This window comes from Coturnix japonica, chromosome 7 (genome assembly GCF_001577835.2).
Source record: "Coturnix japonica isolate 7356 chromosome 7, Coturnix japonica 2.1, whole genome shotgun sequence".
NCBI lineage: Eukaryota > Metazoa > Chordata > Aves > Galliformes > Phasianidae > Coturnix > Coturnix japonica.
This window is the reverse complement of record NC_029522.1, coordinates 19,800,764-19,828,513: the sequence shown is the minus strand read 5'-3', so window position 1 is coordinate 19,828,513 and position 27,750 is coordinate 19,800,764. Positions and strand designations below refer to the sequence as shown.

The following is a 27,750-nucleotide window of genomic DNA, read 5'->3' as shown; positions in this document are numbered from 1 at the left end:
CACTTTCTCAATTTCTAGATTTTTTATTTTTTTTTTGAGAAAGCCGTGCATTTTCAAGTGTGAATAAAGCGCTGTAAAACAGAGCACAAAAAGCCGTATGTTTTAGGCACAGAGCACATATAACAGAACCACAATGATCCAGCTACCTCACGCCCGCAGAACCCCGTCCCAGATCTCTCCCTCACTTGTAGAAGTTTCCCTGTTTCCACCACTTAATGCCCTCCCTTCTATACAGCACCAAGCATGTAACAAAACAGCAGCGTCCAAATCTCTGGTTGCACCACACCTATTCTCCACAGAATCATAAAGGTTGGAAAAGGCCTCTCAGGTCATCCAGTCCAACCATCAGCCCACCCCCACCATGCCCACTGACGTGTCCCTCAGCGCTATATCTCCATGGTTCATGGACATCTCCAGGGACACTGACTCTGTGGCTTCCTTGGGCATGCACACCTTGTAACCCTCTGCTCCCTATCAATCCCATTGAAACTTATGGCAAGAAGAAGGCTTTCTTGCTTTGTTCAGTCTGCTGTAAGCAAAGTTTCCCACTCCATTTTTTTTTTCCTTGCCCAACTGCTAGATTTATACTGTGGTACTTGGAGGCATCACATTCAAAAAGCCACACAACTGCAGCCCATTCAGATCAAGGCAGAGCACTGATGCAGTAATCTGTAGTTCCTGTGTTGTGTTCACACTGCAGCAAAGGCACAGTGTGCAAACAGAGCCCCAAGATGCACCCGGCCTGAGGGAAAGCAAAAGCAGAAAGTGCAGGAGATTAAAAGTAAGCACTCCATTCAGCCCCTGCACTGTGAAATAAACGCCAGCCGCATGCAGGCAGAAGGGCACGCAGAGCTCCTTATAAAGTATTGCCAGAGGTGCCTGCGGCGATGCGGCAATTCGCAGCAGGGTAAACGAGACTGGCAAGTTTGGCTAAATGCAAACATAGAAAGTGTATCAAGTCCAACTGCTTTACTTCATGTCTTTCTTCAGTAGATTGCTGATAAAGTCCTTGGCATCATCAGAGATTTCATCAAAAGCCTCGTCATCGAAGTCCCACGTGGCCGAGGTGACATTGGCCAGGGTCTCGTTGTCGTTGTCTCCCATGAAGGGAGAAAGCCCGCTGACCCTGGGGTACAACAGACAGACAGACACAAGGCAAACAGCGTCAGTTTGCAAACAGAATTCGATTAGTGCGTGACATCCCTGTGTGTTGCAGATCTTTGTCGGTCAAAGTTTGCTTTGAAAAAAAGAAAGACTCAAAGCTAACTACAGTTAGGGACACAGGGACGGGGAACAGACTTGAGTTTTGACTGCAAAGCTGAAAGGAATGATTTTGCTCTTTCTTTCTCTCAAGACTTCTGAGGACTGAACTAGAATTAGGTGAAAATGGAGACTGAAATGACCTGTGTTGTTCTGCATAAATAATAATGACATCTTCACACCACAGTCAGTTGGACAGCTTTTGTGTGTGTGTGTGAGCATTTATAGTGCCTTTCCTACCTTTATTATGATCAATCCAAGTGTTTAGTCCATTTTATTCCATTCAGTTCTGCAGAGGGAACCCGGGAAGAAAGGTGCAGCATAAAATAATGACGTTCCCAGGACTACTTTGTACACAAAATCACACACCTCTCTCTCCCTGAGTTATACTGCCAGATAAAACAGTCCTACTTCACAGCAGGCTGTAAAGCTATGCAGAGGCATCCAGAAGTAGTTTGGTCTTGATGTTCTCAATCAGTCATGATGATGCTTGAAATGGAAATAATACTCTTTTATAGAATAAGTTGAGTTTTCAAGGCTTTTAACTCAGTATAACTGATAAATGGCAAGTGAAAGGCAATTACAGAACGTCATGGTTTTATTTCTGCAACGCGTGTTCCTGCAGCTGAGCTGTGTCATTCATTATACTGTACCTTTGTGCAGCCAGATTCTTCTGATATCTTTCTAGATCAGCCTTTCAGTAAACATGTTCAGACGAAAGGTTGGTTTATTCCTTGAAACTTTATGTTAGATAGTTTTCCAGGTCTCCATCCTGGCATGCAATCTACCTGATCACCTATTCTCAGTGACGTTTTATGGACTTTATTTCATTTCTCTGTACAATCACGTTAACCATTCTCCTAACCAATCAGATACATTGCAGCAGTAGTACTTTTCTTATTTGGAAAAATAAGTGGAGATTATTAGGGTTCTGGAAATATTATGTGGAAAAATATGGTGATGATTCTGAATGTTACAGAACAGATTGGGAAGAAAAGAGTTTGGGAACAAATAAAGTGAGCTGCTAGATAAATAGCATTAGTATAATCCCCTGCTAAGCTGTTTTGCTACTCTTTTGTTACTAATTACATTCAAAATCTCATTCAGATTTTTTCCTTTCCTATGGATTTTACTGCTCTAAACCAGGCAGAAAGACACATTCTTTGAAGTTGCAGGCAGGGCAGATATGAAATCTTTTACCATTTCTGGAAGTTGCGTGCAGCACAGCAGAGTGCAGAATCTTGCACGTATACCTCAGAAATTTGCTAGTAATAATACATGAGCATGAAGATAAAAGGTTGCTTTCTTCTTAGGCAGAAGGCTAATCAGATCAGAAGGCATCTGCTGTCTTATTTTTCAGTATCTAGGGTGCATTCAAATACAGCAGCGAAGCCTGCCTTTATAACTGTATAAGGTGGCATAAATTTATGCACGTATCATAGGCGCAAGTAGCAGAAAGCGGAAAGATGAATATACACAGCCAAAAATACTCCCATAAAACAACCTACTTTACTGTAACTGTTCTCTGACTTTGACACAGTTTACTGGAAGAGACACGTGTTATACCTGACAGCACTGCAGAGCTGGCGCAGCCACCACAGAATGAAGGACTCTGCTCTGCCCTCGCGCACATCAGCAGCCGTGGCCAGGTGTGTTGTTGATGCAAAAACTCCATCCTAGAATCCATAAAGCCCTCCTGCAGAGCCTTACAGCTAACGCCACTACAACATTTAAGCATTTTCATATTAACAACAATAAATGTTCTCTGTCTGTAATGTTTTAGGAGGTGAAAAGTTCTAATCTCTGTCACCATTCTGGGTTTTGGCTTACAAATCTAAGTTGTCTCTTTTGTGGTAAGCGCAATAATCTCTGAACCAATTCAGTGCCTTACCAAAAGGCTCACATTTCATACTAATAAAAGGTCTGTGAAATATTTATTTAATTCACTGTCAATTTAGGAGATGCTCTTCATGCTGTTAAACTTCCAGAGGAAGCATTTGGATAGTCAGAGCAAAACCAATCCCATTTCCCTTCAACACTTTGTCGAAGGATAGCAAATGTGACCTTTGCATAGTATTACCACAAATAGTATTATGCAGCTCTTGTGCTGCAATAATAGTTTGGCCTATATCCAGAGATTAAAGCTGCTCTATTGAGTGATCACTCCCATGCTACAGGGACTGCTACAGACAGCGCCCATTGCTCCACACTGATATTGCAGATGCAGGGTTTGGAGAGACATCTGGCTTTCTGGGCAAAGGGACTGCATGTCACACACAGCTTTTGACGGATGAGGGATAAATAGGAGGAGATTAGAGTGGTAAAAAATAATTGGGTTGCTTTGGTTGGCTTTATTTTATTATTATTATTATTTTATTTTTTTGGAAGAAGAACTGCATGACAGGATTATCTGCCATAATCTTATTTGCTTTCATAGGATCAAGCCACCCCACACGTTTGTTTAATTACCCGACTGCTACCCATTAATCTGCCATTTCCAAACACCACTGTAACAGCGCCCCTTCAAAGGCCTCGGTGAACATATTTTTGCACTTCTGAATGTGCTGTTGCAAATTTATAAGGTGAAAATAACCTTGTCTGTCCACCACAGTTTTACATTGTGAATCGGTTGTTTTGTCATGAAAATACTTGTTAAGGAGAACTGGATCCTTGCTCAGAAAAGAAAACACAAACCAACAACAACAAAACCCACAAAAACCAAAAGCCAGCCCTGAAATTTATGCAGGTTATACTCAGAAATTCTTTATCACAGATCTCACTGACCTGAGTCTTGGTTGTTCTTTTCTTAACAGCCATTTAAAGTAATAATGGTCAAGCAACTCTTTTGACAGATTATGGAAACAATTTCCTTTTGGAATGCTGAAGCTAAGTGATAAAGAGGAGCTACCTCTCCAGAAAATTAATACTGAGCTTACATTGTGAAGCTACTATTAGACAAGAAGCAAGTTGTTTACTGAAAACATTTTTCCAGCTACTTAACCAGGCATCTTCCTGGCATGTTGGAACCATTTGTTTAGAAAGTCTTTCACGGTTTCCACTTCTAAATAAAGAAGAAAGATATTTTATTCTCAAGACAATCCTTAGCTGTTGGGTCTGTTCTAATGAAGCTCTGACTGCACATTAAGAAATGTCAAGATCAAAATGGTCCAACATGGTTACCAGTCTTAGTGCCTATGTAACAAAGAGCACAGCTTTTCACTTGGAAGTCTTTGCACCAGAACTGTCACCAGTCCAGGAAAGGTGAGCTTGCTGAATGTCTCATAAAATGGGACTCTGCGCATTACTCTGCAAGAAGAGTTTCCAGCAGCAACTGACACCGAGCTCCTGTCTACACTTTCTGCACTGCAGTAATAGTGAGAAAAGTAACAATTTTCAGTATGAAGAGTACCTCTGCCTCATTCTGATAAACGTGCATGTTATGCCAAGTAAGCCCATTTAGGCAGAGGTGATAATGGCTGCACCCTGGAGATCATGCAGTGCTTGAATGCTTCCACAAATAAAGCTTACAATAGTTTCATTTGTTGGAGATGCGCATCCACTGTATTAAACAATCTCTTCCTTAGTGGAGGCCTGACTCACTCCCACAGTGGTGACTGCAGGGAAGAAATGGATCACTGATGCCCACGTAAAGGAACACGGCTCATTGCTGAAGCCATGCCAGTACTCTGCTCTCATCCTTGTTTTACATGCTCAGTGGATTAATGTGGAATCACACTTTGCCAGTGCTGCTGACCGAATAATTCATTTTCTTTTGAGCATTAGACTTGACATTAAAGGCCTCTTAGCTTGCTTTGTTGAAAATAATGCTCTCTTATCTTTATATTAACATGGCTTAAATTTTTAATATAGCATAGAGCCAAGTGCAAGACAGCAAAGGCACTGAAGTCCTGAGTATGCACGCTCAAAAGATGAAGGATGCTAAAAGGTCTTTCAACTGACATAACTGCTGAACAAGGGAGGAAAAGGAGCAGCAATGAATAAGACACTAAATGAAAATGAAAGGGAACATCTGAACAATCAGGGTGTGTATTATTAGGCAGACAATGAACTTGTATTAGATTCTAAGGTGACAGAAGGAAAAGAGCTAAGATCTGTCAATGTAAATACAGAGCTGGGACTTTTGGCTGAAATCTGGATAGAAAAAAAATATAATTGAGAAACTGTTGCATAATAGTAAATATTAGAAGCACTGACTATCCAAAAAGCACTGGTTATCCAAATGGATCACTGGAAAGAACTGGAAATAGAAAAATGACAAACAAGTATTTCTGCCTGGACTAAATTGGACAGAAAGAGCTGGAAAGAATTCAGGAGGTTTTAACCTTCATTAGATAAAGGTTACAGCAAACGCAAAGAGAAACACTGAAATAGACATAAATGGAGATGATATACACAAGCTATAATATTTGTGGCCTGTTACTTCAAAGGCAATAGATCAACTTAAGTATGTGGGACAGAAATGTGATGCAGAACAGGACAGAGAGCAAGATAAAAGTGGAAGATAAAAAGCATGAGGTGGAGCATACAAACAGGGAAATTTAAGGAAGAATGGAGAGTGATGAAGAGATGGGACTGAATCAGTTATCAAAAAAGATTAGGATTTAGTGTGCAGCTTAGAAATGTGGAAAGGATAGGATGGAATTAAGTATATCATTAAGTATATCTTGCAAGATGTGCAAGAGTGCAATACCTGCACTTCTGCCTCCATGGCAGGAGAGAGGTTTACCTGAAGGGTTTTGGAGGAGTGACTTTACCCTGTTTCTTACTTGAGGAAACATGCTACATAATAGTTCTCCTGTAGGAAAGACCCTTCACCTACAGAGATCGCTTAAGTAGCCTCTGTTGCACCTGGGCTGTATTTATTGCAGTGCAGGATGTAAAGGGAACATAATTCTCTCCCAGCAGGCTACAGGCCTCTCAGCTGTCTTGAATTTTCCCAAGAAAGAGATGCTGTCAAGTCATGCAGTGCATCCTGCAGCTTCACTTAAAGCACATGATGGGCACAGCAGCTCTGGGCCATCAGCTGTCTGAAGCAGCCCTGTGCTTACAGCCACTGCCACTGCAGTGCTCAGCTCTTCTTTCATGATGTGACTCACCACATCAGTGAGAGAGAGAGAGGATGCAAATGCTGAGGTACAAACACAGTGATGGTACGGGTGGCAGACACCAAGTCTTACGCTTCATACATGAGATCTGGCAGTTCTGAGCTTACAATCAAAACAGGAAAGCAGAGTTACAGTTAATGAGAGATCCAATTCTCAATGACTTTTATTTGCATTCTGTAATGATGATGTGATGGTCCCTTTTGGATAATGGCTCAGAGTTGAAAGACTGCAAAAATAGCTGGGCTTTAAGGAAGTGAAGACAGACTGGGAGCCTGTCCCTCCGGGTGGGGAGGGAAAGTCCAAGTGATGACTCACAGCTCCTCACAGCTCTCCCCAACCACTATTACTTTGTTCTTATGGCAAGAAAGAGTAATGCTGATTAGTACTGCTAATTGTTATTGTGACAATAGTTATGCATGAAAAAGGAGATTTTCATTACATTTGGGTAATGTAAGTTTACCCTTATGACGATTTAAATAAACTTAAAGACATCTTTACAAGCAAGTTATTTCATGAAGCATTTCACAAGGTGTATCAGAGCAGATGCAACACCTCCCCAGTCCCACCAGCATTCAATTTTCTTTACTTCTGGTGGCAGAGAGGAACTGGGAAGAAGCAGTTCTGCCCCTGCCAGCAGACTGATCTTTGGTAAGACATTTCACAATTCTATTTCACCTGTTCCCTGTGATGATGACGTGACCCATGTGTACTGAATGGGAGCAGAAGCCCTGGCTTGGTTTCTCTTGGGAGCACACACAACTGGCATTGCCAACTTTTGCCACACATGCCTGACATTTCTCTGCTTATATTTGAAGCGCACAAAAACTCATTGCATATTTTGGTGAGAAACCTCAAATGTGTCTGATTTGAATAGTTTGTTTCTGAACGTGTAAAAGGCCTCTAGAGGGCAATGCAGCATCGATTTCACTGGTGATTTTTTCATTGCTGCATAGGCAGTTTGGGATCTCCACAGCGCTCTAACAGTGCTCAGTAACACAGGAGACCTCCAAAGTTAGAGAAATAAATGGATTTGTCTTCTGTGTACAGCTTGTGTGGTCTAAATTATTTGAACTACAGAACAATCCAAACGAGCTTTCAAGATCCAGGAAAAAAACATGCTGGTACTAAATGGAAAATGAAGGTCCTGTAAATAAACTGGCAGAGCGAAGTGACCTTGAAGAGTATAGCACACTTCACATATGAAACAGAAGATAACAGAAATATTCAGTCTTGGCTGGGAGTAAGAGAGTTGATGCAGTAGTTTTTGCACAGGGCAAGGAAGAAAATGATGTTGCTTAGTCTGGAAATGAGGAGGGTTTGAGAACAATAATAAGCTGAAAAGGCACAGAGAACTGCAGTAATACTCAGCAAAGATGAGAGGAAAACCTCCACATCACCTGGTGTCAGGGATGAGGCCAGGCAGGGAGAAGAGGGTTCTTCCAGAAAAGAAAGCAAGATACTGACAGAAGCCTGGTAAGAGAACGAGTGAAAAGAAGATCTCCTACTTACTTTCAATTGAAACTGCAGTGAGGGAGAAACAACCACGCTCCAAACTGAGTTTCATCTCATTCATTTATGTAGCATCGCATTTGCAAAGTCACAGTAGGAAGAAGACTGATTGCTGTTCTAGGCATGAGACCTGGGAGGTGTTATTTCCACAGACGTTTCTCTAAACCCACTGAAGTGCATAATCACATGTTGTCAACATAAAGACTGCACCGAGTACCAAAATGTGTAACAAGCGGCAGCCAACTGTTCTTTAAAACATATCCATGAAGTTGATCCATGCTGCTTTTAAAATGTATTTATTCAGCGGTTTGCACTTAATACATTTAAATGCACTGTGAACAGATACAGTAATGCTGGGATATTTTAGTCTGTCCTGTGGGAGATGTAATCTGAATAGCAAGACCTCAGAACTACACAGAAATTTTCTCTCTTGGGAATAAAAGAATGAGAAGATCATTTACAAGTGCACGCCCCAACATTTTACTTAAACAGCTGGGAAGGAAAAATAGTTTGAAATTAATAATAAAATAAGATCACATTGACTTTTAAATGAGAAATGTGGTTGGTTTGTGATGTATGATGTATAACACTAAATGGCTACATTTCTAGGACTGCTAATTCTGCAGTTCACTGCTTCAGAGATCAGAGATATTTTATTAACCATGCAGGAGCTTTTAAATATAATATAAAAGGTCTGAAATGTGGAGAACACCCAGAAGCTGATGCAAATTTCATATGTTCAGATTTAGATCAAGAATAGCAAAGGTACTCACAGGATGTAGCAGATAACTCCTATACTCCACATATCTGTTTCATATCCAATAGGTTCATAGTTTATAACTTCTGGAGCCACAAACTCAGGTGTCCCAAAGAGAACTTTGAGAGAACCTGCACTTTCTGTGAAGGATGAAAGAGAAAAGCATTAATTGCTGCATTTGTATTTTTTAAAACTATTACTGTCCAACAACAGAAAAAAAAAAAACACAAAAAAAACCAGTTTTTGCACATATGTTTGTGGTATTGTTAACAATTCTAATCAGAAGAAACTAAATCATGACTGAGCTGCTATTTTCTTAGCTGTAACATTAATAATAACAACGGGAACTATATATTAAGCATCCCCTAACACACAACACTGTGCAAGAGACAAAATAAGAAGGTTGTACTGCAAAGAGTTCATACAGTTTCACAAGAGGATTTCAGGAATCCAGGGTCAGAAAAGTGTTTTAGCAAATTATCTAAGATTTTTTAAAGCTCAGGGATCTGCATTTTATGGCAGAAATACAGTAATGACAACATAATAATAAGAAATAATTATTTTATTACAACCTATTTTTATAGTTGAGACTGGAAATAGAATCAATATTGGGTTGCACATCTTTTAACTGAAGCAGCACATTTTCATTGATGTTCATTTCAAATAGAATGGGAAAAAGAAGGAAAGAATAAGCAAGCATGGGCAGAAAGGAAGTTGAAAAGAATAGATTAGGTGTTGGGAAAAAAATCACTTTCATGAAAAAAATGCATTCTAGAAGTAGAAAAATGTCGGGAGATAAATTGTTTCTGACTTGAGACAAGCTTGGATTTGGGCTGAGAAACTCAAGTCCAGTCTGTGCGTGTACTTGAACCATCAGCCTTAAGTGAGATCCATTATGTTGCGTTTATCTCTTGTGCAAGAGGAGCATCTAAATGAGGCACTGCACAATGACAGAGAGAGGAACCATTCCTCTCCAAAAGAGATTACATCTACACAAAGCAGAAATGTATGGAAGAAAGACAGATGTAGCAGATTCCAGTCCTGCATCTGTTAAGGTATCCACACATACAGAGATTTGCAGCTTGAAAAAAACTTGAAAAAAGAACCCCACCAAATAAATCACAGGTCAAAGTTTTGAGAAGACTTCCCTTGAAGCTACTTGTCCACAGTCCTGAATCACGAGAGAAATTTTTACTGACCAGAATTCTCATTACCACATTTTCCAACATAATCATAAAATCAAGCTGTTACTTTTTCAAGTTATGTAAATTCCCAGCACAAAAAATGAAAATCGAAGGATATTTAGGGTTAATGACTGCCCTACAGATGAAGCTGCATGCTTGCAACAAATTTAAGCACAACTACAGTGAATTATTCACAGCTGTACCAGTCTTCCATTGTAAATGCTATGATGATAGTAAATTAACTGTGCAAGCTTCATTTTCACATGCTACCTCTGCTTTTAGACGCCTCTATCTACAGAGGCAGGTCATTTCTGAGATGGAAACAGCAAGAAGGAAGCCTGGGGGTGGTCCTAGGAAACTACCTTGTTCCCTGCATGCAAGTTCACCAACACCAAGATCCTTCCTGCTAGCTGTCTGACTGGCCTTCAAAATAGCTTTTTTACACCAAAAAGGCAGGTTTGTTTTGTATTCAACCTGATTTAGCTAAGAACAAGACCATTTTCTCTATATTGTCAATGAGAGATTGCCCTTCCTCTTCCAAGCCCAAACAGGAAGCCTAAGATACTGTTTTCATCACTGCTTTGTTTCTAAGGTCAGCACCCACATTAATTTACAATGGTACTTAGGAAAAAGCACCAAAATTTGTCACAAAGTGCCTTTTTTTCTAAAAGCTTCACAACAATCGTCTGAATGTCGGGCTCAGATGTTTCACATCCAAGTTTGGAAGCTTTTCTGTGCGCTCTGTAAACTACCACGAGCCAGCGTGTATGCAGAAGGCCGGTGTACTAAATGTGCTGCCTGCAGATCAGATAAATGATTTTGAAAACAAGGCATTTGAGTGCAAGCATACAGTGTGAAAGAACTGATACAGCAGTTTTTGTGTGTAAAAGTAAAAAAAGAATAAAAAGACCTTTTTAAGGTAATAACACATCACCTCTTCACCCAGATGTTTACGAGCCTGGTACACAAGTGGGATCTGTGTTTGGATATCATTTAGTTCAGACAGAAAGTTGACAAGCTCCCTGGGAGCTGTTGCAGACGCAGAATATCATCAACTGATTAATAAAAAAATCTTTACTCCAAACCCATTCTCTTCTCCTCAAGAAGTTTATCTTGAACAATTTTCTACATGTGTTCCTCAGCACACCAAAAAAGGTCAGGAAAATATCCCACTGCAGTATGGTATTTCCTGACAGCAGAAGAGAACTAATTAGCTGCAGAAAATGACAGCAGAAGGAGCTGATCTCAATTTCTTTAAAACCAAAAGAAACGCAGAATATTTGAGTCCATTCATTTGCATTAGTTACAAAGAATTATAAATAAATCTCAGAAGCTGAAATGCAAAATTGGTCACTGTTCCCTTTGGCAACACCTTGGCTGAATGCTGTCTGCTGCCTCGGGGCTGTGGCTGGAGAACAAGGGCTCCTAATGCCATGTCTGTCAAACTAAAGTGAATTGGACAGTCAATTCCAGAATCATAAATCCTGATGATAGGATCTGCCTCTTGGTAAGTGTGGGTTTAACTGTGGTTTCACCTTATTAAAGTAGCTGAAGAAGTTTCTATAAAAACGCCTTCTGTGGTTACATGCATATCTCTTGCTGATGAAACCTGCTCACTTCAGCAGTACTGTAAGCATAGCTCTCCAGGGTGACAGCTAGAATATCTGCAGATGAAGTCATTCACATATCTGATAACAAAACCCTTACCATAAGAGTAAGGATAACAGTTCTCCTGCTTCCCCAACAAGAGCAAGACCCAGCTTGTGCTCCCAGAAAACCATGGGCTCCATGCTGATGAAGGAACAGAAGTGGCACTGCTCTATTTTGACGAATGGAATAAACACCCATGTCTCCGAATTCACAGTGCCCACGTGACTGAGATTTACATAATGCCCTTTTGGAATTCCATCACCTGAAAATCTGTTGAGTAGTTTTGTCTCCTGTTTCACTGAATACACCGTTTTTGGTTTGTTTTAGTAAAAATACGTTCTGCACGCAGTCACCTGTTATTTAGTCATCAAACGAATTGGGATGAGCAGCAGGTAGGCAGAAAGCAAAAAACAGAAAGCTGTAATTTCAAGTTCTACTGTTACAATAACAATTGTTCTGTTTTATAATAAGTACTAAATATAATTTTGATTAAACAGGGAAAGAGGGAAAGGTACTACTAAGATTCTATCTGTGGGCCTCCTATCTATAGAGCAGCAATCCATATGAATTGCCTGAATCAACTGAGTGACAAATCTCAGAGTGAAGGGTTCATAGAATCACAGAGGCTCCAAGATCATCAGGTATTTTAGCTTTCTAGAGCTGAGGTGACACTGGTGGAGGAACCCTCCAAAGCCTTACGCTTTTAAATTGCAGATCATGTTGGAATTACTCCAAACAAATGACAAGAAGTTGCTACAAACAACTTTTGAAGAGGATTGTCAAATGAGCCTTTTTTTTTTTTTTTTTCCTTTTCAATCCTGTTAGGCTATTTTTAAGTACTGCCATTTTATTCATTTTATTCCCCATACCATACCATACCATACCATACCATACCATACCATACCATACCATACCATACCATACCATACCATACCACACCGAATAAGACAGAAAAGTTATTACCTAATCTTCTTGCAAGGCCGAAGTCAATGAGTTTGATACTTGTACCAGTCTTGTTGACACACATAATATTTTCTGGCTTCAAATCCAAATGGACAATACCCTGCTTATGGATGTACTCAACTCCTTCTGAAATCTGCCTCATATATTTAATGCATTCTCTCTCTGTCAGTTCAAAGTCTTCATCGATGATTCGTTCAAAGAGTTCTCCTCCAGAAACCCTAGGAAAGAGAAAAAAAGAGGACTTCTGTAGCCTTTTCATTTTGGGTGTAACCAAATTATTTCCTTCACACAAATGCCAAAAATTCAGTCTTACAGTAGTTCCTTCAGGATGCAATCTGTATTGTTTTCATAGCATTATCTACAGACACAAATGTCACATAAGAAGACTCACCTCTTGTGTATAGTATAGGTCATATAAGTCAACAGATTTTGCTATTCTGAAGCCTTCTTTCCCAGGTCAGGACTGTTAAACAGCCACATTGTTATCCCAGCCAGCAAGGAGATAGCTGGATTTACATCTTGCCTCTAGCATGCAGCCTCTTGCACCAAGCCCTAAGGTGTGCGCAAAGTGGTTGCCACCCAACTGACATAATTAAGACATAATTACTGCTTGTAATACCATCCCAGACTCGTAACACTCCTTGTACATCAATCCCATTTTTACGCTCATTTAAGATGTTAAAGACGTGGTCTTCACAGGCTAGAAACTCAAAACTGTTAGTGGAACTGACGTGGCACATTTCACCCACATTTAGTGAAACAAAATGCAAGGGCTTTTTTCTTTCTTTTTTTTTTCATTCTGAGTAATCACTCAACTGGTTCATCTGCTCATGTCCTAAGATGGGAAATACTTTTTTTTTTCTGTGAAGATAAATGACCCACACAGAAGGGAGCAAGTGCTGCAGAGCAGCTTTGCCATTAGAAATCTGTTCTAGCTGAAACATTCCATGGTCTTTATATGGTTTAATATTTTGCAGCATTCATGCTTATTGCCAAATGTAATTCCATGTTTCAGTTACAGAAGGAAAACACACAAGTCAAAAATGGCTTTGCAGTGTTTGCAGATTGTCAGATACATACTTACGTCCTAAACTGAAATTGAAACATCTGGAGTTCTGAACACATGTGTTACTTGGGCTATGATATTTTAGAAGATATATAATCAGAAATACTGCTGCAGTTTCCTACTAATATGGAAATGAAAAGAACAGCATATGCTTCACAAACACAGGGTTACATTGGATGACAGCACATTTGTAACATGAGTTGTTTATGAAAACATCTGCTTGCAAACTATTGATAACTGGAGCATCCCACAATTCCAAACAATAACTATCCTGACAATCAAAAAAGTAAAGATTCCTTTTTGACCGTAAAGATGAACAACAACCACTTCTTTTTCACAGAAAGCTGTCATACTTTTCAGATCTCTAAAGTGGAAATATTCCATAAGTTGTGCCATTGCCTCAAGTGTCACTTTATCGTATTGTTTGGAAATGAGTTACAGTTAATGCATCTGCACATTGCTTTTGCTTTAGAACCTCCAGACACTGCGGTAACATTACATTAAACTTCAACTGCATGAAGAGAATATATGTTTTTCCATTTATGTCCTGAGAGAAATCCAGTTTAATTTTTCATCGGTTAGGAAGCTGAACTGAACCAAAGCAGACAAGGTCCTGCACTCACACAGCAAAAGCAACTTCCTTCACACAGCTGCATCAGAATCTAAGTGTCTGATCAGGTTGGTGTGAGGAAAATAGTCTTCTCTACAGAGGCACTGAATACACATTTAGAAGTGTTTGATTTTATAAGTAAGATTTTGTCATGGAGAAGAATCTATGTTGGAACTGCCTGGGCAAATACTCACTACATGTTAATACATCTCTATTTGAAGCAATGACCTTGTGCCAGCTTTAATCACACCAAGTAAATTGGAAACACACAAAGGTTATGTCTGCAATTTTGCTTTAATAATTTTAATTTTCAACACGATAATCTTATTATTGTCTATGTCAAAATAAACTATCTGAAGTATGCAAGAAAGGCACTTGAAGGCGCTCAGCTCCCAGTGCTGAATGCTGTTCACCACGTGTTACTGTCTTCTCATGTTTGCTTTCCACTGAGATACTTATTTTGGAAGAAGTACTTTTTTATATATGAAGAGACTGCACATGAGTTCCAGCAGACAGTAGATAGGAGGGTTTTCAGGGAAGAACTGATTGATTTCGTTTGCTGTAATATTTGACTTAAAAAGAGTCATCAACAAAATCTGAATGTATTATAAATGTAACACTATGGAAATTTCCATGTGGGGCTTCAAAACCCACTGTAGCCATCCAGCCCAAACTAAAATCTCATCTCCATTAGACTGGTCAGCAGAACTAGCTTACATTGGTATTTTTGTATTACTTTTTTTTTTTTTTTTAATAACCCCCTTTTGTTGCCAGAGGGGAACTAATGGAGTGTAAAGTCATATGCAATTCAAACTTCTTTATACATTTCCTTGTTTTCCATTAGGCCTGCCAGCTCCCAGTTCCAAGCTAAGTAGGGCTCCCTTCTCTTACCGTCATCAGCTCGTTCTATTGCTGAATCTAAAAATAAAAGCACTGTCTTGCACACAAGTGCTAAGGTTGTATAACGGACTTTCAGCCTCTGAAATATGCCAGTGCAATAGCAGCTTTCACATAATCGAGGCAAGTGCCAAGGAAGCAAATACAGATAAAGTCTCTTTTGCTCCTAACAATTTATATCTTGTTCAGCAGTCCCAGCCAGCAAGGAACCTGCTTCTCCTTGCAGCAGACAGCACATGGATGTGCAGCTGTCTGCCTGTGGAAGCAGCACAGTGGCTGATGTAACTTTTTGGAAAAACACATCAATGCAGATCAGGATTTCATTTTCTTTCCAGCTGCTACTGCCACAAGTATGGGATTCACACTAAGCAGGTGCGCTATGCATGATGTAAACATCACGCTGGTCATGCACGCTCATTCTTTGTGTATCTGAAGTCTGACCATTACTTTCCACCCCACACCGTGCAGGTTCTTATAATGAATCCTGGTGCTTGACTGTGTTCTTGGCTTTCTCTTTTCCTAAAGAAAAAAGTGTCTGCTGTCCTGGCATCCCTAACTCCCACCGCACTCTACAGCACTGTGCTTATCTGTGGCATTTTTTAGATGGTGCTCTGTTACTACAAGGACAAATCCCTGAAGATACCTTAAAAATCTCAGAACTGGATATGAAGACTAAAGTACTCCCAGTGGCTCTTGGTACTATAAATCTGCCTAGGTGAATCTGTCATTTAAATTCAACTGTTTTGTTAAAATATAGCTCTGAAGTTTGCATTTTCAAGCATATTTTTCCCCTCTAACTGCCTGTTATGCACTAATGTTTAGTTCCTTGCAAGAGACAAATGGTCAGTGAGATTTGTGAAATTTGACACAAACTTTTTCAATACTTGTTTAGAATGGCCTAAAGAAAGATATTTTTCTACTTCTTAAGCATCTTTGGGTTCTAAACGTGAGATCGAATTACAGTTAACTTTTCTTTTCTCCCCTCCTAAGCTGGCAATAGAAGAGTGAGGTTCAGAAAAGCACCACACAGGCTGGACTGAAAACAAACTAAATAAAGGCTGCAATTCATCTTCACTGTTTTTGTGGAGTTACTTGCACAGTTTAAACGATTTAGGTTAATGATCAGAAAAATTTATGAGGTCTGAAAAGCCACTTTTGACAGCCTCCCCATGTCTAGATATGTTGCTACTTTTGTATGCATAATTAATTTCAATGTTACTAACTTTGTTAGTACGAGATGCCTTATACTTACATTTCCAAGACCATAACAATGTTGGCTTTTTCTTCAAAGGCATCTACACATTGCACGAGCTTTGGGTGATGCAGACAGTTCATGATGCTGATTTCATCCCTTATGTTTTCTTTTTCCTTTGCAGAATATGCTTTGAAAAATTTTCCTGCCCACACTTTTCCAGTCTTCTTTTCAACAAGCCTAAAGACTTGTCCAAATTTCCCCCTGAAAACATATATTTCCATTAAATGTTTTCACAATGTATTGTCCACCATGACCAGTAACATTCAGAAAACAATCCAGTGCAACTACATCCATCTGAAATAGAAAATACTGTCATATCAAGTACTCTTCCATACTGATGTTATATAAAAAAAAAAAAACCTACAAGAAATTTTGGCGAGTGCCATATTTAGGGACTCCAGTTATACAGTTCTTTCATACAGGAAGTTTCAAAATATGGATGCCTAAAACCGGGTGACTCCAGTTCTTCTGCACACCTTTTTTTTATAGATCACAGGTCTCTGCTGGGCAGCAGAGAGGAAACAGCACAGCTACAACGTGACATTTCAAGATGGAGGTGAAATTAGAATTTGAATGTAAAGGTCTCTTTTGATTCACTTTGTTGCATAAGTACAATTGCACCTGTGTGATACACTTAACTATTAGAAGTGACAGATCTGTTAAGTGAAGCACACACCATCCCTGCCCTTCAGCACCACCAGCAGCACAAATGCTCAAAGATTACCATGGCATGCAATTCACATAACCACGAGTTTGAGCTTGGAGAAACACAGCCAGGCTAATCACTGACCTTCACTGAGCAATTCTATTAATGCTCTTGGGATTATGACCACTGTCAGCAGAGATCCTAGCCTGTGGGTAGGATAATCTTGTTACCACTAATGGGTATAATGGAAATGCAAGTGCACAGTGTGTTCTTCTTTCCTCAGCTAGACTTCAGAGCACTGAACAATGAACAAATCCTCTCATTTTATTCATACATGGGCCCAGTTCTCCTTGCCAGAAATATATGTAACGGCTATTTAAAAATAACAATTAATAGGAATGAAGGGTCTTTATGTATTGGAGGTTGACATATATTAGAATCTATTTTTACAGCAACAGAGAAGCACTGCTGGAATGCTAGGAGTGCTAGACACCGTCAGAATAGGAGCCCCTGAACTTTATAATTGCCTGGTAGCTTGGAAAACAAGGTGTCTTTAAAGGCACAACAAAGTACTTACGATCCCAGTCTTTCTTCAATATTATAGACATCTGAAACCTTCTGCTCAGTGTTGATAGTAACTGTCCGATAGTTGACCTCTGTTTCTTTCCCTTCTACAAATAGAGATTAAAGACCATGATTAAAATCGTCTATAAAATGTGAATTAAAATTACAGTTTTTCATTTGTTCTGATTAAAATATGAAATTCTTACCATCATCAGACAGCTCTGCTTCCTCCTCTTTAAGTTCTTCTGTGAAGAGAATAAATACATGAATAACTCATTAAATAGGATATGGTACTTAAAAATAACTGCCAAATTATTCACAGCAGTATGTGTAACTGGTAGACTCTATGGCTAAGCATCAAAAACAGTCAGGGAGTTAACTTCATGGTGAAAATCTCTTCACTACTTCTTCATTTCTATTTGTTACATAGTCAGCATCTACTCATTGTTTCTTGATAAATAAAGTTCACGTGTTTTGCAGTGCTTGGCTATTTTACCTTCCCAATAAAAACACGAGCATACTGAGTCAATTCAAAGTCACCAAACAAATTGCTTTAGGAATGCCTTAGTGAAATAGAAAATAAATTAAATATACTAAAATCAATAACTACATTTCTGATTGGATGACAAATCCTTTTCTGGCTTTTCAAAGCAATTTTGTCATTGCAAGACCAAGAGTAAGGCACGTTCATACACAAAATGATTTCCTGCAGAGCATCCAGACACATTTTTCAGTCTCAAGACAACTAAAAAATCTGGAGAGCGTGACTGAACTTTGAAATTGATGATATCCAAATGGAGACTCCATTCTGCAGTACTCAAAGGCAGGCAGAGATGTTAACAAGCTTAGTGACACAAGACAGTGAAAGCTGGCCTGCCAGTAGGTTTTTGTGTTATTCCTCATGTTGCCTGCAAGCATGAAGCAAAAGGGCCATTGCTGGAATGTTGTTATATATTACACTGCTTGGACTTGCTCCTAAGGCCTGTGGCTATGACCAGCAATTTGTGCAACTGCAAAGGCAGTACCAGGAACCTGAACAACTCTCCCTGTAGCTGCCTAAGCTGTAGTTTTTCACTGTAGAGTGCAAGCCCAACCAAGTGATTTATCCCCACTGTGTCAACCAATTTATGTTACATTAACATGGCCCTCTGTATGCCACTGAACTTCAGAATATAGAGCTAGGTGCAGCAGATGATGAGAAAACAACTGAAAGAAAGGGTGAAGGGAGCACAGATAGCTGGTCTGAGATGGGCATCACCTATCCAACACATAAAGCTGCATCTGTATTTTGGTGGCAAAGTCAGTCGGGTCTATAATCTTTTCCTAAAGCCTTCCTTCCTTTTTGCAGGATTTGCAACCCTTGTATGTCCCAGCACAGAGTAGCTGCTTTGCAGTCATTTACCAGAAGAGCAGGGAGGGAAGCGAGCCCTCCCCGTGCATGGGTAGCTGTCCTCAGATCTTCCTCAGCTAGAAACCACACTTGCAGAGAGCACATCACATTTTCCTCCCCTTTTAAGGGCTGCATAAGGGAGCTGATCCCACCCTTGCTGCCAGCTGTTAGCGTCTGCCAAATAGTGATTAGACAGACAAAGAAGTCAGTTCCCTGTTCTGGAGCAACACAATATTGAAGACATGAACTGAAAACATTTTGGTCCACCAGTGGAAGCCTAAATTAAATACATGGAATATATCTGAGCTTGGTAAGTTCTGTGTAGTTGTGCAAGAAACTTTCCCAAAAGTGAGTCAGTGGTACCAAGTTTTCCTCAAACATGGCAATGTCCACTTTAATAAGTCCTGACTTACAACTTTATTTTAAAGCTGTTTTCTTGTAATTAACAGTGAAGGGTTACCCACACAGTTCTTCACTAGGATTTTGTTGGGATTGCTGATATGTACCGGCCACCTCAGTGTGAAAATTAGTAATCACTCTTTCTGACAACAATGGAAAATCCCCTGTTACTCAGCTAAGTGTTTACACAGACGACAGCTTGATGTCCTGACTTTCAGAGTTGCTGAACACACGCATTTTCCACTGCCACTAATTAAAGCTATACTCATGCACTTGAAAAATCATGCTCTATATGACTTGTCCTTACTTCATGCTAGCTGTGCCATCAAGAACAGAAAATATGAAGCCTTGGAATTGAGAGCACAAAGACAACCCACCCTCCTGTTCTCACCCAAAGAAACATTTTGCTATTAAAAACATTCATCACAATGATTCGTACACTCTATAGGCTCTCAGTACTACATCTATGTATAAAAACTATCAGCCTTAAAAAAACAGCTTGTTTGCTTTGGCCCAGTACACACATATCTTACTCTCAGGAAAAGTCAGGTCCCCAACTCTAAAAGATGTTTGTCCTGCAACTAAAGAAAGAGGGCATTCAAACACAGGGAATTTTATTATGAAGCATTAATAAGATCTTTCTTTCAATTTTATTGCTACTCTTAATGGTATTTTTCCCTCTTTGAAGAGAATCTCCATCCTGATTCACATCAGATTCTAAATCTTTCAAATAGAGGAAAGTAATTCCTCAGAATGCATCCAAATCAGCACTCAAAGAGGAATGTGATTTATCTTGTTTAGAAGTGCCTATTGAGAGGCTCGTGAAGCTTTTTAGTGATGCACCACTTTGCCTTTCTGTGGCAATGGAAGGTATCATCCCAAGGATTATCTGAGACACTCAAAACTCCAATATTCTGCATACACAAGTACGGAAGGAGAGATACAACACACAGACCACTCCTTAAAGACTAGAATTATAGAAAAAATGACATTATTTTGGTGCCCAGTTCCGGGATTTTCATTGTGATAGGAGTATAAATGTCATCCTTGCACAGTAGGTAAATGTGGATTTGCACAGAAATCTACCTACAATATATATTTTGTCAAAAATAACATTGATTTTTTTTAATGTGAGTTTAAAATATTTGTACAGGTTTCAGAACAATTTCTAAAATGTGCCAGCTCTTCCCATTAGCCCTCTGAGAAGATGCTAAGCAAACAGTGAGAGTCAAGAGATACTAAACAGCATTTTTACATGTACATCTAAATGGAATCAAAAATATTTTTGGCACCCACACAACGTTGCAAACTCAACATGCTAAGTAGGATACAAGTGTTGAATTCACAAAATCAAGGGTATTAGGAACAACAGCACAGAGCTGCTCTACCATGCTGGCATCTGAAGCATGGGAACAACACGAAGCTACGAGACACTCAATTTCTGTTGTGTATTCAGTGCTTGGCTAGCAGCAAGCAAATCTGCTTTTTCCCAAAGCAAATCTTTTAAAAGTTCTGTTAAGAACTAACCTTCTTGTTTCTCTCCAACTTTCACCAGCTCAGATTCTTGACTGGGCTCGCTGATGCCGTACACGTTAGCAGCTCTCACACGGAATTTGTACTCCCGGTCAGCCTGCAGGTCCTGCACATTGAAAGATGTGCTGCGGCAGGTAGTGAGGTCTGTCCATTTGTTATCCACTGAATTCCAGATCTCCACAGTGTAGGACTGCACTGCGCTTCCACCATCATAAGAGGAGCCGTACCATGAAAGAGTGAGGGAGGAACTCCGTATGTCTGATGCACAGGGTGTTCCAGCCGGTGGGTCTGGTTTATCTGTATAAACATATACATGAAGCACGTTAGATGCAATTGTAAGTGTAAGAGGCAGGACTTCTGTTAGGGGATTACTGGCCCTTCCCTGCCATTTCTCTGCTTCAAATGTTTGTATTGGAGTAAGAAAACATCTGCAGCACAGGCAGATAGAGACACCTGAACTAGCAAATAGATGCCAGTCCCACTCGGGCCTCAGCATGGGCTGTTCAGTCCCCAGAAGTCTTGCTAAGCCATACTGAAGCCTAACGCCCTTCACAGCTATCACTACAGTAACTAGTGAGACTAAAACCAGTCACAGATATGCCCACACGTACTGAAAGAAAATCTCCCACACAGATCTTGAAGGGTGATTGATGTCTGCCAATAATTCATTGAACTTCTTTGTCTGTGAGCAGATTTTATAAGCCCAGTGTGCTTTCTGTTCGAAAGGAATTAAACTTACAATGCATCATTTAATTATGGGATTTCAGATCACGTACATTTTGGAAATTGCCGGGGAGGTGGAACACAGAAACTTCAAACTGCTTTTCCTAACTTAGAGACTTATTCCTACATTCCTTATTTGCATGGCTAGAGCCAAGATCACTAGAACCTGGTGTGCAGATGAGCAACCAGGTATGCAGGAACGTGGCAATACAAAAACCTTGAAGTTATACAGCTTCTTCAAAATGAAGTTTAATCATTAACTACTTATTAAAATGAATTTTCTCCTAAGAAAAGCAAAAAACAAAACAAAACAAAACAAAACAGACTTCTAAAAAAACACAACTGATTAAAACAAGGGTTATGGAAGTTAAGCACTTGGAAAGACTTAAGGGGAACCAAATATCTTCCCTGGGAATAATCCTCTCAGGAGTAATCTAGCAAAACCTACAAAATAATGATGATGTTGATCTGGGTGAACTAGTGGACTAAGGTTGAATGAAAAATCATGGGATGGGATAAAATCACAGAAGATAAAAAGACAGAAGGTGTGTTATGCTACAAATAGCAGTTGCAACAGACACTGACTGATAAAATACCATCCCCTTTTGCTGGTAAAACTCCTAATGGATATTATTACATTTTCCTTAAGAGAGGCAGAGCTGCCAAACCAGCCAAAAATACAGCCAACTTCTCAGCAGTAAAAACATCCAAATACTGGTGAAATTGATGCGAACTTTGATCAAAACATTATTGTGGTGGACTATATCAGCTATTGTTCTTAGGAAAATGACTGAGCAGACAGAAGTGTCCACAGTTTGCCACAACTGTGCCTTTGGTTCTTGGACTGAAAGACCTCTCTGACTCCTGTGGTTTTGCTCACAGAGAGGGAAAATAAGATAGGCTAATCTGATCAAGACAGTTAAACATGGTTTCACTGTCTGGAGCAGGGCCATCCTCTTTCTACAGAATTCCATAAACCAATAATTTCCCTGCAGTCAGTTGTCATTGATTATCCACATTCCTCCACAGCTCAAATGTATTAGGAGATGTATGAATAGAATTTTTTAAGTATAAGGGAAAACACTGGGAGGTAAGAAGAGAGATGAGCACCAAGGCGTTGCAGATGGCTTCAACATGATAATGACCGTGTGGAAGCGAGACTGATGGCCAGAGCAGAGGTTATCTGCACTGATTTTGGCAACACGTGAAACGCTATTCCACTAAGAGTCATTATTATATGTACATCATTTGTTAAACAAAATAGAGACATAATGTCCTTAACCTCTGGAACAGTTTATTGCCCTGCTTAGTTGTCACATTTTACTGGCCTCACTCTCTGGCAAAACATAAGGGACTACTGACAAGCACAAATTTATAGATGCCTGAAGAGAAGCAGCCCTCTTCTCTGGAACAGTAGTGCCCCAACTTTCTCAGTGTGGAAAGAAGTGAGAGTTCAGTGCTCACATTCACTATATAAACGCCCTTTTCCAATACTGCATCAGGCTCCAGAAAACTGCTTGCATGGTACACATGGATTATATGTTTTCAGTCAGACAGCAGTGACAGTCAACTGTCATTACAAATTATTAACCATAAAGACCTTGTAGGGAGGAGAATTGCCTATGTCCTTTTGAATATCTGCTCAGAAGAATATTTGTCTGTATGTCATATTTTCCTCCTATAGAATCATAATTGCATCATCTCAGAATGCAGATATGAGAACTTGGTTAACAGCTGACTTATCCTAAATCCAAACAGGACAGTGCAGCTCCTGATAGCAAGGGGAAACACTTTGAAGAAAGAGCTATGCCAGTAGTTTATCGCACACCAGAAATGTCTCTTTGGATCTGTCAAAGTAGCGCAGGTTCTTTGACATCTGCCATGCACACAGCTGAATGTGAGCAACGTGGGTTTGTTTTAAAGAAAGAAAAAAAAAAAAAGAAAAAAGAAAAAAAAAGAAGTAGCTTCTTCCAATACTAAGCCCTGTTTTAAGAAATAAGGCTACGGTAGCAAGGGTATAGAGACTGGTACGTTTAATTGCTTCTGACTAGAGCTCTACACTGAATCCATACCTAGTATTATATAGGTCTAATTAATTAGGTCTAGTATTAGATATGGAGGTTGGCAGCCTTGCCTGTGGCAGGGGGGTTGGAGCTTGATGATCCTTGGGGTCCCTTCCTACCCAAACCATTCTATGATTCTATGAGTGTAGTTACCTTGGTGGTCTCTCTTTCTGTGACTCACCTGGATAACAGTAACACATTTGGTCAGCATAGTTTGCAAAAGCAAGGCTTAGACAAGACTGGGAAGAAAACATTCATGGCCAAGGGGATGTCAGCTGTCAAGAAAATGCTACATGACTTTAATATCTGCTAATCTTGAGAATATTTCTACTTCTCTATTTTTTATTTTTATTCTCATTTTTTCCAGTAAGAAAATAAGTGAACCTGCAGCTCTGGCTGGACTTGCTCAAGCCAGAAAGATGCACTTCTCATTTGAAACCTACCATGTGCTGCCTCTTGCAGATCTGCTCAATGTATGCATACGGAGGCAGTAGCTGCCATGGGAGATCATAAACAAGAAAGGCTAATCTTTGCTCTTTCCTAAAACGACAGATGTTTATATAGCATTTTAACATGGTTAAAAATTATTTTATATCAGACTGGATGGTATTCCACAGCTCTTCATATTCAGAGAACTTGCAGATGGTCTCTCCATGTGTCTGTTTTGTTTCTCAATAGTTTATTCCACGGGGATTTTAAAGGTTACCCTTTATTCATCTGTCTGTATTGAGGGCTAGGATATTTTGCCAAACTACATTCCCTGCTGGAATATGAAAAATCTATCAGCACATTTAACTGCTTCCAATAAAAATATCCAGTGGGCTGAGATGGGGTGCAGCACAGTTCCCTATTTTGTCCTTCCGTTTTGGTGCAGATTGCACCATTCATGTCCTTGAGCTGCCCATCTTCACTGTTTCTTTTGCGCGTCATGTACAGTCTTTTACACTCATATACATCACCCTTAGGCTTATATTACAAGAACTTCACATAGACTTCATTAGACCACAATTTTGTTCTTGCTATTCTGTACTAAACCATAGCTTCAAGTCCAAATGTGAACTAGAAACAAGTGCATTGAAAAATATACTGCTCCTTGTGAACACTTCCATAGGAATATATTGGTAAGAGGGAGCCATTCAGATTCTCACTGACTTCTCAACACTGCTCAGTTTACAGAGCCTGCAGAACACAAGCACCACTCCAGGAGACCAAAAAAGGCAGTGTTCTCCTTATCTAACTCAGAGTGCAGGGAAATGGCGACTGCTCTGCTGCTCGATATGAGGGTCAGCCCAAGCCCAAGCTGAGCTCCAGGGCTTCCTGCGTATTAGGAGCTCACAGGGCTCTGCTGCTCTTTGGAGCTGTTGCAGTAGAAAGCCTCTGGAAATGCAGAACAGTATAATTGCAGTCCCTGAAAAGATTAATTTTTCTTTTACTGACAGAGCCAGAACCGAAGCAATGTCTCTGAAGTAGTTTTCTTTATCTGTTCTCAAAATTGGTTTGGTTTCTTTCTAAACCCAGTTATCGTATTACTGTATAATACTATTATTAGCTATTGTGATATTTGTCTGTCAGATAAAGAATAGACAGAAAGAAACAATTTAATTCCATTCCACAAGCTGTTTAGCCAGAGAAGGTATTTAATATGCTGCAAAAGCCAGTTGAACACTGTCCATGCCGACAGCACTGGCAGAGCCTTCATTTGAAATTCATCAGCAGGAGAAAAGCGAAACCATAAAAGGCCATAACTGAACTCTGCATTATTGCTGACAGAGCTTGGGGTCATGGCAGACTTCTCAGCTGTGCTTGGAAAACTATGCCCTGCAGACTTTTTTTCCAAGGGAGGGAAGAACTATAAGTAGAAAGATTATTACCCCTTTCTACCCTATATTACCCAGTAACATCCTGCTGGATGTTACTGCATTGTGGGTTTAACATGAACTAGAAAAGAATTCCTGCATTCTCCCACAGAACAACACAAGGGAAGAAGAAATTTTCTACTACTCTCCTACTGAGACAGCCACTGCAGGGGGAGCCAAGGACCTCATGGACAAGGTCCCTTAGCTCAGGGGATTTCCACAGCTACAGCTCTGTCAGAGTTTGAGATTTTCCTGTCCCTTTTAAAACATACAGCAGACTTGTGCTAGCCTTCATGAATTGGGGCCCTTCCCTACAGCTCTAGCTGTTATTTAAACACTGCATTTTTTAGACCTGTGGATAAAATAGCTTGTGAACACAGAAGGCCTGCAGCACTGCTTTGTGCTGTTTTTTCCCAATTTGCCAGTGGGGTGACTGAGGCATGCAGAAGTGCAATGACCTTGCCCAAGGGCATGCAGGAGAATGAAGCTGGGAATGAAACCAGAGCTCAGCACTCCTACGCATATGCCCTCAGCACAAGAACATCTCCTTCTGCCATGGGCCTAATGGAACAAACAAATATATCTAATGCATTCTCAGGGGCCCATTTTCTAAACCATCTGCTTCATCCCTGAGTCAACAAGCTATTCAGATTACTCATGTGCTACACATTGGGCAGCTGGTTTGATAAGTGGTTGAATGAGAGCTCTGATACCTGCCCAGTGAAAGGCAAGGTGAGTTTTAAGACTTGCCTTGGTGAGAAAATAAGCTGATTCCAAATCTTGGCAGTGTGAGTTTAGGTCCTAGGAACACTGAGTTCATGTGCAGAACTGGAGTCACAATGAATGAATCATTCTTTAGGAACTAAGACATTCCTAGTATTTAACAGCAGGTAAAATACAGTAAGTATGAAATATTTCCTTTTCCAGGACATTTCCTTTACTTCACCGGGAACGAACAAATGAAGATAAGTATGAGGAAAAAAAAAAATTGACAGTTCTGCTGTACCACCAGTACCAGCACTGATAGATAAGGCAACATAAGTTGTTTGTCCTCTATACGTTCTAACCTTGCAGTCATAATTTAGTTTTGATGTGGCTGCAGAGCTGGGCAATCAAGCATTAGAAGGGAGATGGCAGTGAGAGTTATGACACTCCTGAACTACAACAACAAAAACAAAACCATCAGCAGTGTAAGACGTCTCTTCCTTAACAGTCAGTCTAATTGCCCTTTAACCAGAAAAATGATGACAAAAATCCTCCAGCAATCCAAAGGAATTTAAAAGGCGAAAGGTTAGAGGTCAAATCCACCCACATACTGTTAGGAAATTCATTGCGTTCTTGGACCCTAGATGTAAACAGGGAACCACGTGGCTTCTGCAAGATATAATCTGGTGCTCCTCAAAAGAGGCTGAAAAAAGTTACAGAAGCAGTCATGTCAGTGCATCGGAGCAGTCTTGTTTTCTGTTGGAAGTTTCTGTGCTTGATCTGCTTCACTGATGCTTGCACTTGCTTTGCCAGACAGGAACACAGTTTCTGATGCTACTGGATCCACTCACTGAGCAGCTTGCTCCAAGTCAGACCTCTCAGGCACTCATAGAAATGCTGATAGTGCCACTGTTAAATGACGACTATGCTACTACATTTCCTTATAACAGAATTTAAGGGCAAAGAACTAACGCTAGTACAGCTGCATCCCTTGCCGAATCAGAACTAAGTCCTTCATATAATCATTAGTAAGTCTACCACTTTACTCACTGACTACTGGAGTTGGTGTTAATCTTATTCCCACGCGAATTCTCAAGTTAATGTTTTCATTTTTGATTGGAAGACTCTGCTCAAACAGATTCTGCTAAAGGCATAGAAGTAAGTTTTGTCACAGAATACAACTTCTCCATCCCAACTCAAGCAGGGAATTACAGCATCATATAAATACATCTAAGTTCTTGGCTTATCACTGTTCAAACAGTGCACGAGGACACAGAATGAACACTATTTGGCATATGCATAGGGAGCTAGGAGATATGGTTTAGTGGTTTTACTGTAGGTATGGTAAAGGGAGGGTGGTTGGACTAGATGATCTTGTAGGTCCTTTCCAACCTTGAGATTCTATGATTCTCTGATTACGTACACAACTGCCTAGCATAATAACTATATCAGAACAATTATCTTTGCACTTTTCAGATTATAAAGATATTACTGTCATTCTTTTCCATGTATCTGTCATACAGCTTGCTGACCACCATCATAATATTGATACAACTCTAAATCACAAAACCACAGAATTGTAGGGGTTGGAAGG

At 40.0% G+C, this 27,750-nt stretch overlaps 1 protein-coding gene across 2 annotated transcripts in view; it reads right to left on the bottom strand.

Moving 5' to 3' along the window:
- The window catches only part of MYLK (myosin light chain kinase), a 171,234-nt gene that overhangs the window by 6,481 nt on the left and 137,003 nt on the right, over nt 1-27,750 (bottom strand). For both annotated transcript variants that reach the window (XM_015868725.2, XM_032445928.1), the window contains exons 22-28: nt 20,804-21,106; nt 17,694-17,732; nt 17,501-17,594; nt 16,275-16,478; nt 12,450-12,667; nt 8,669-8,792; nt 974-1,126 (exon numbers count right to left, since the gene is read on the bottom strand). In XM_015868725.2, the coding sequence (XP_015724211.1) occupies nt 974-1,126; nt 8,669-8,792; nt 12,450-12,667; nt 16,275-16,478; nt 17,501-17,594; nt 17,694-17,732; nt 20,804-21,106 (1,135 nt within the window). The remainder of the gene's footprint in view (nt 1-973; nt 1,127-8,668; nt 8,793-12,449; nt 12,668-16,274; nt 16,479-17,500; nt 17,595-17,693; nt 17,733-20,803; nt 21,107-27,750) is intronic.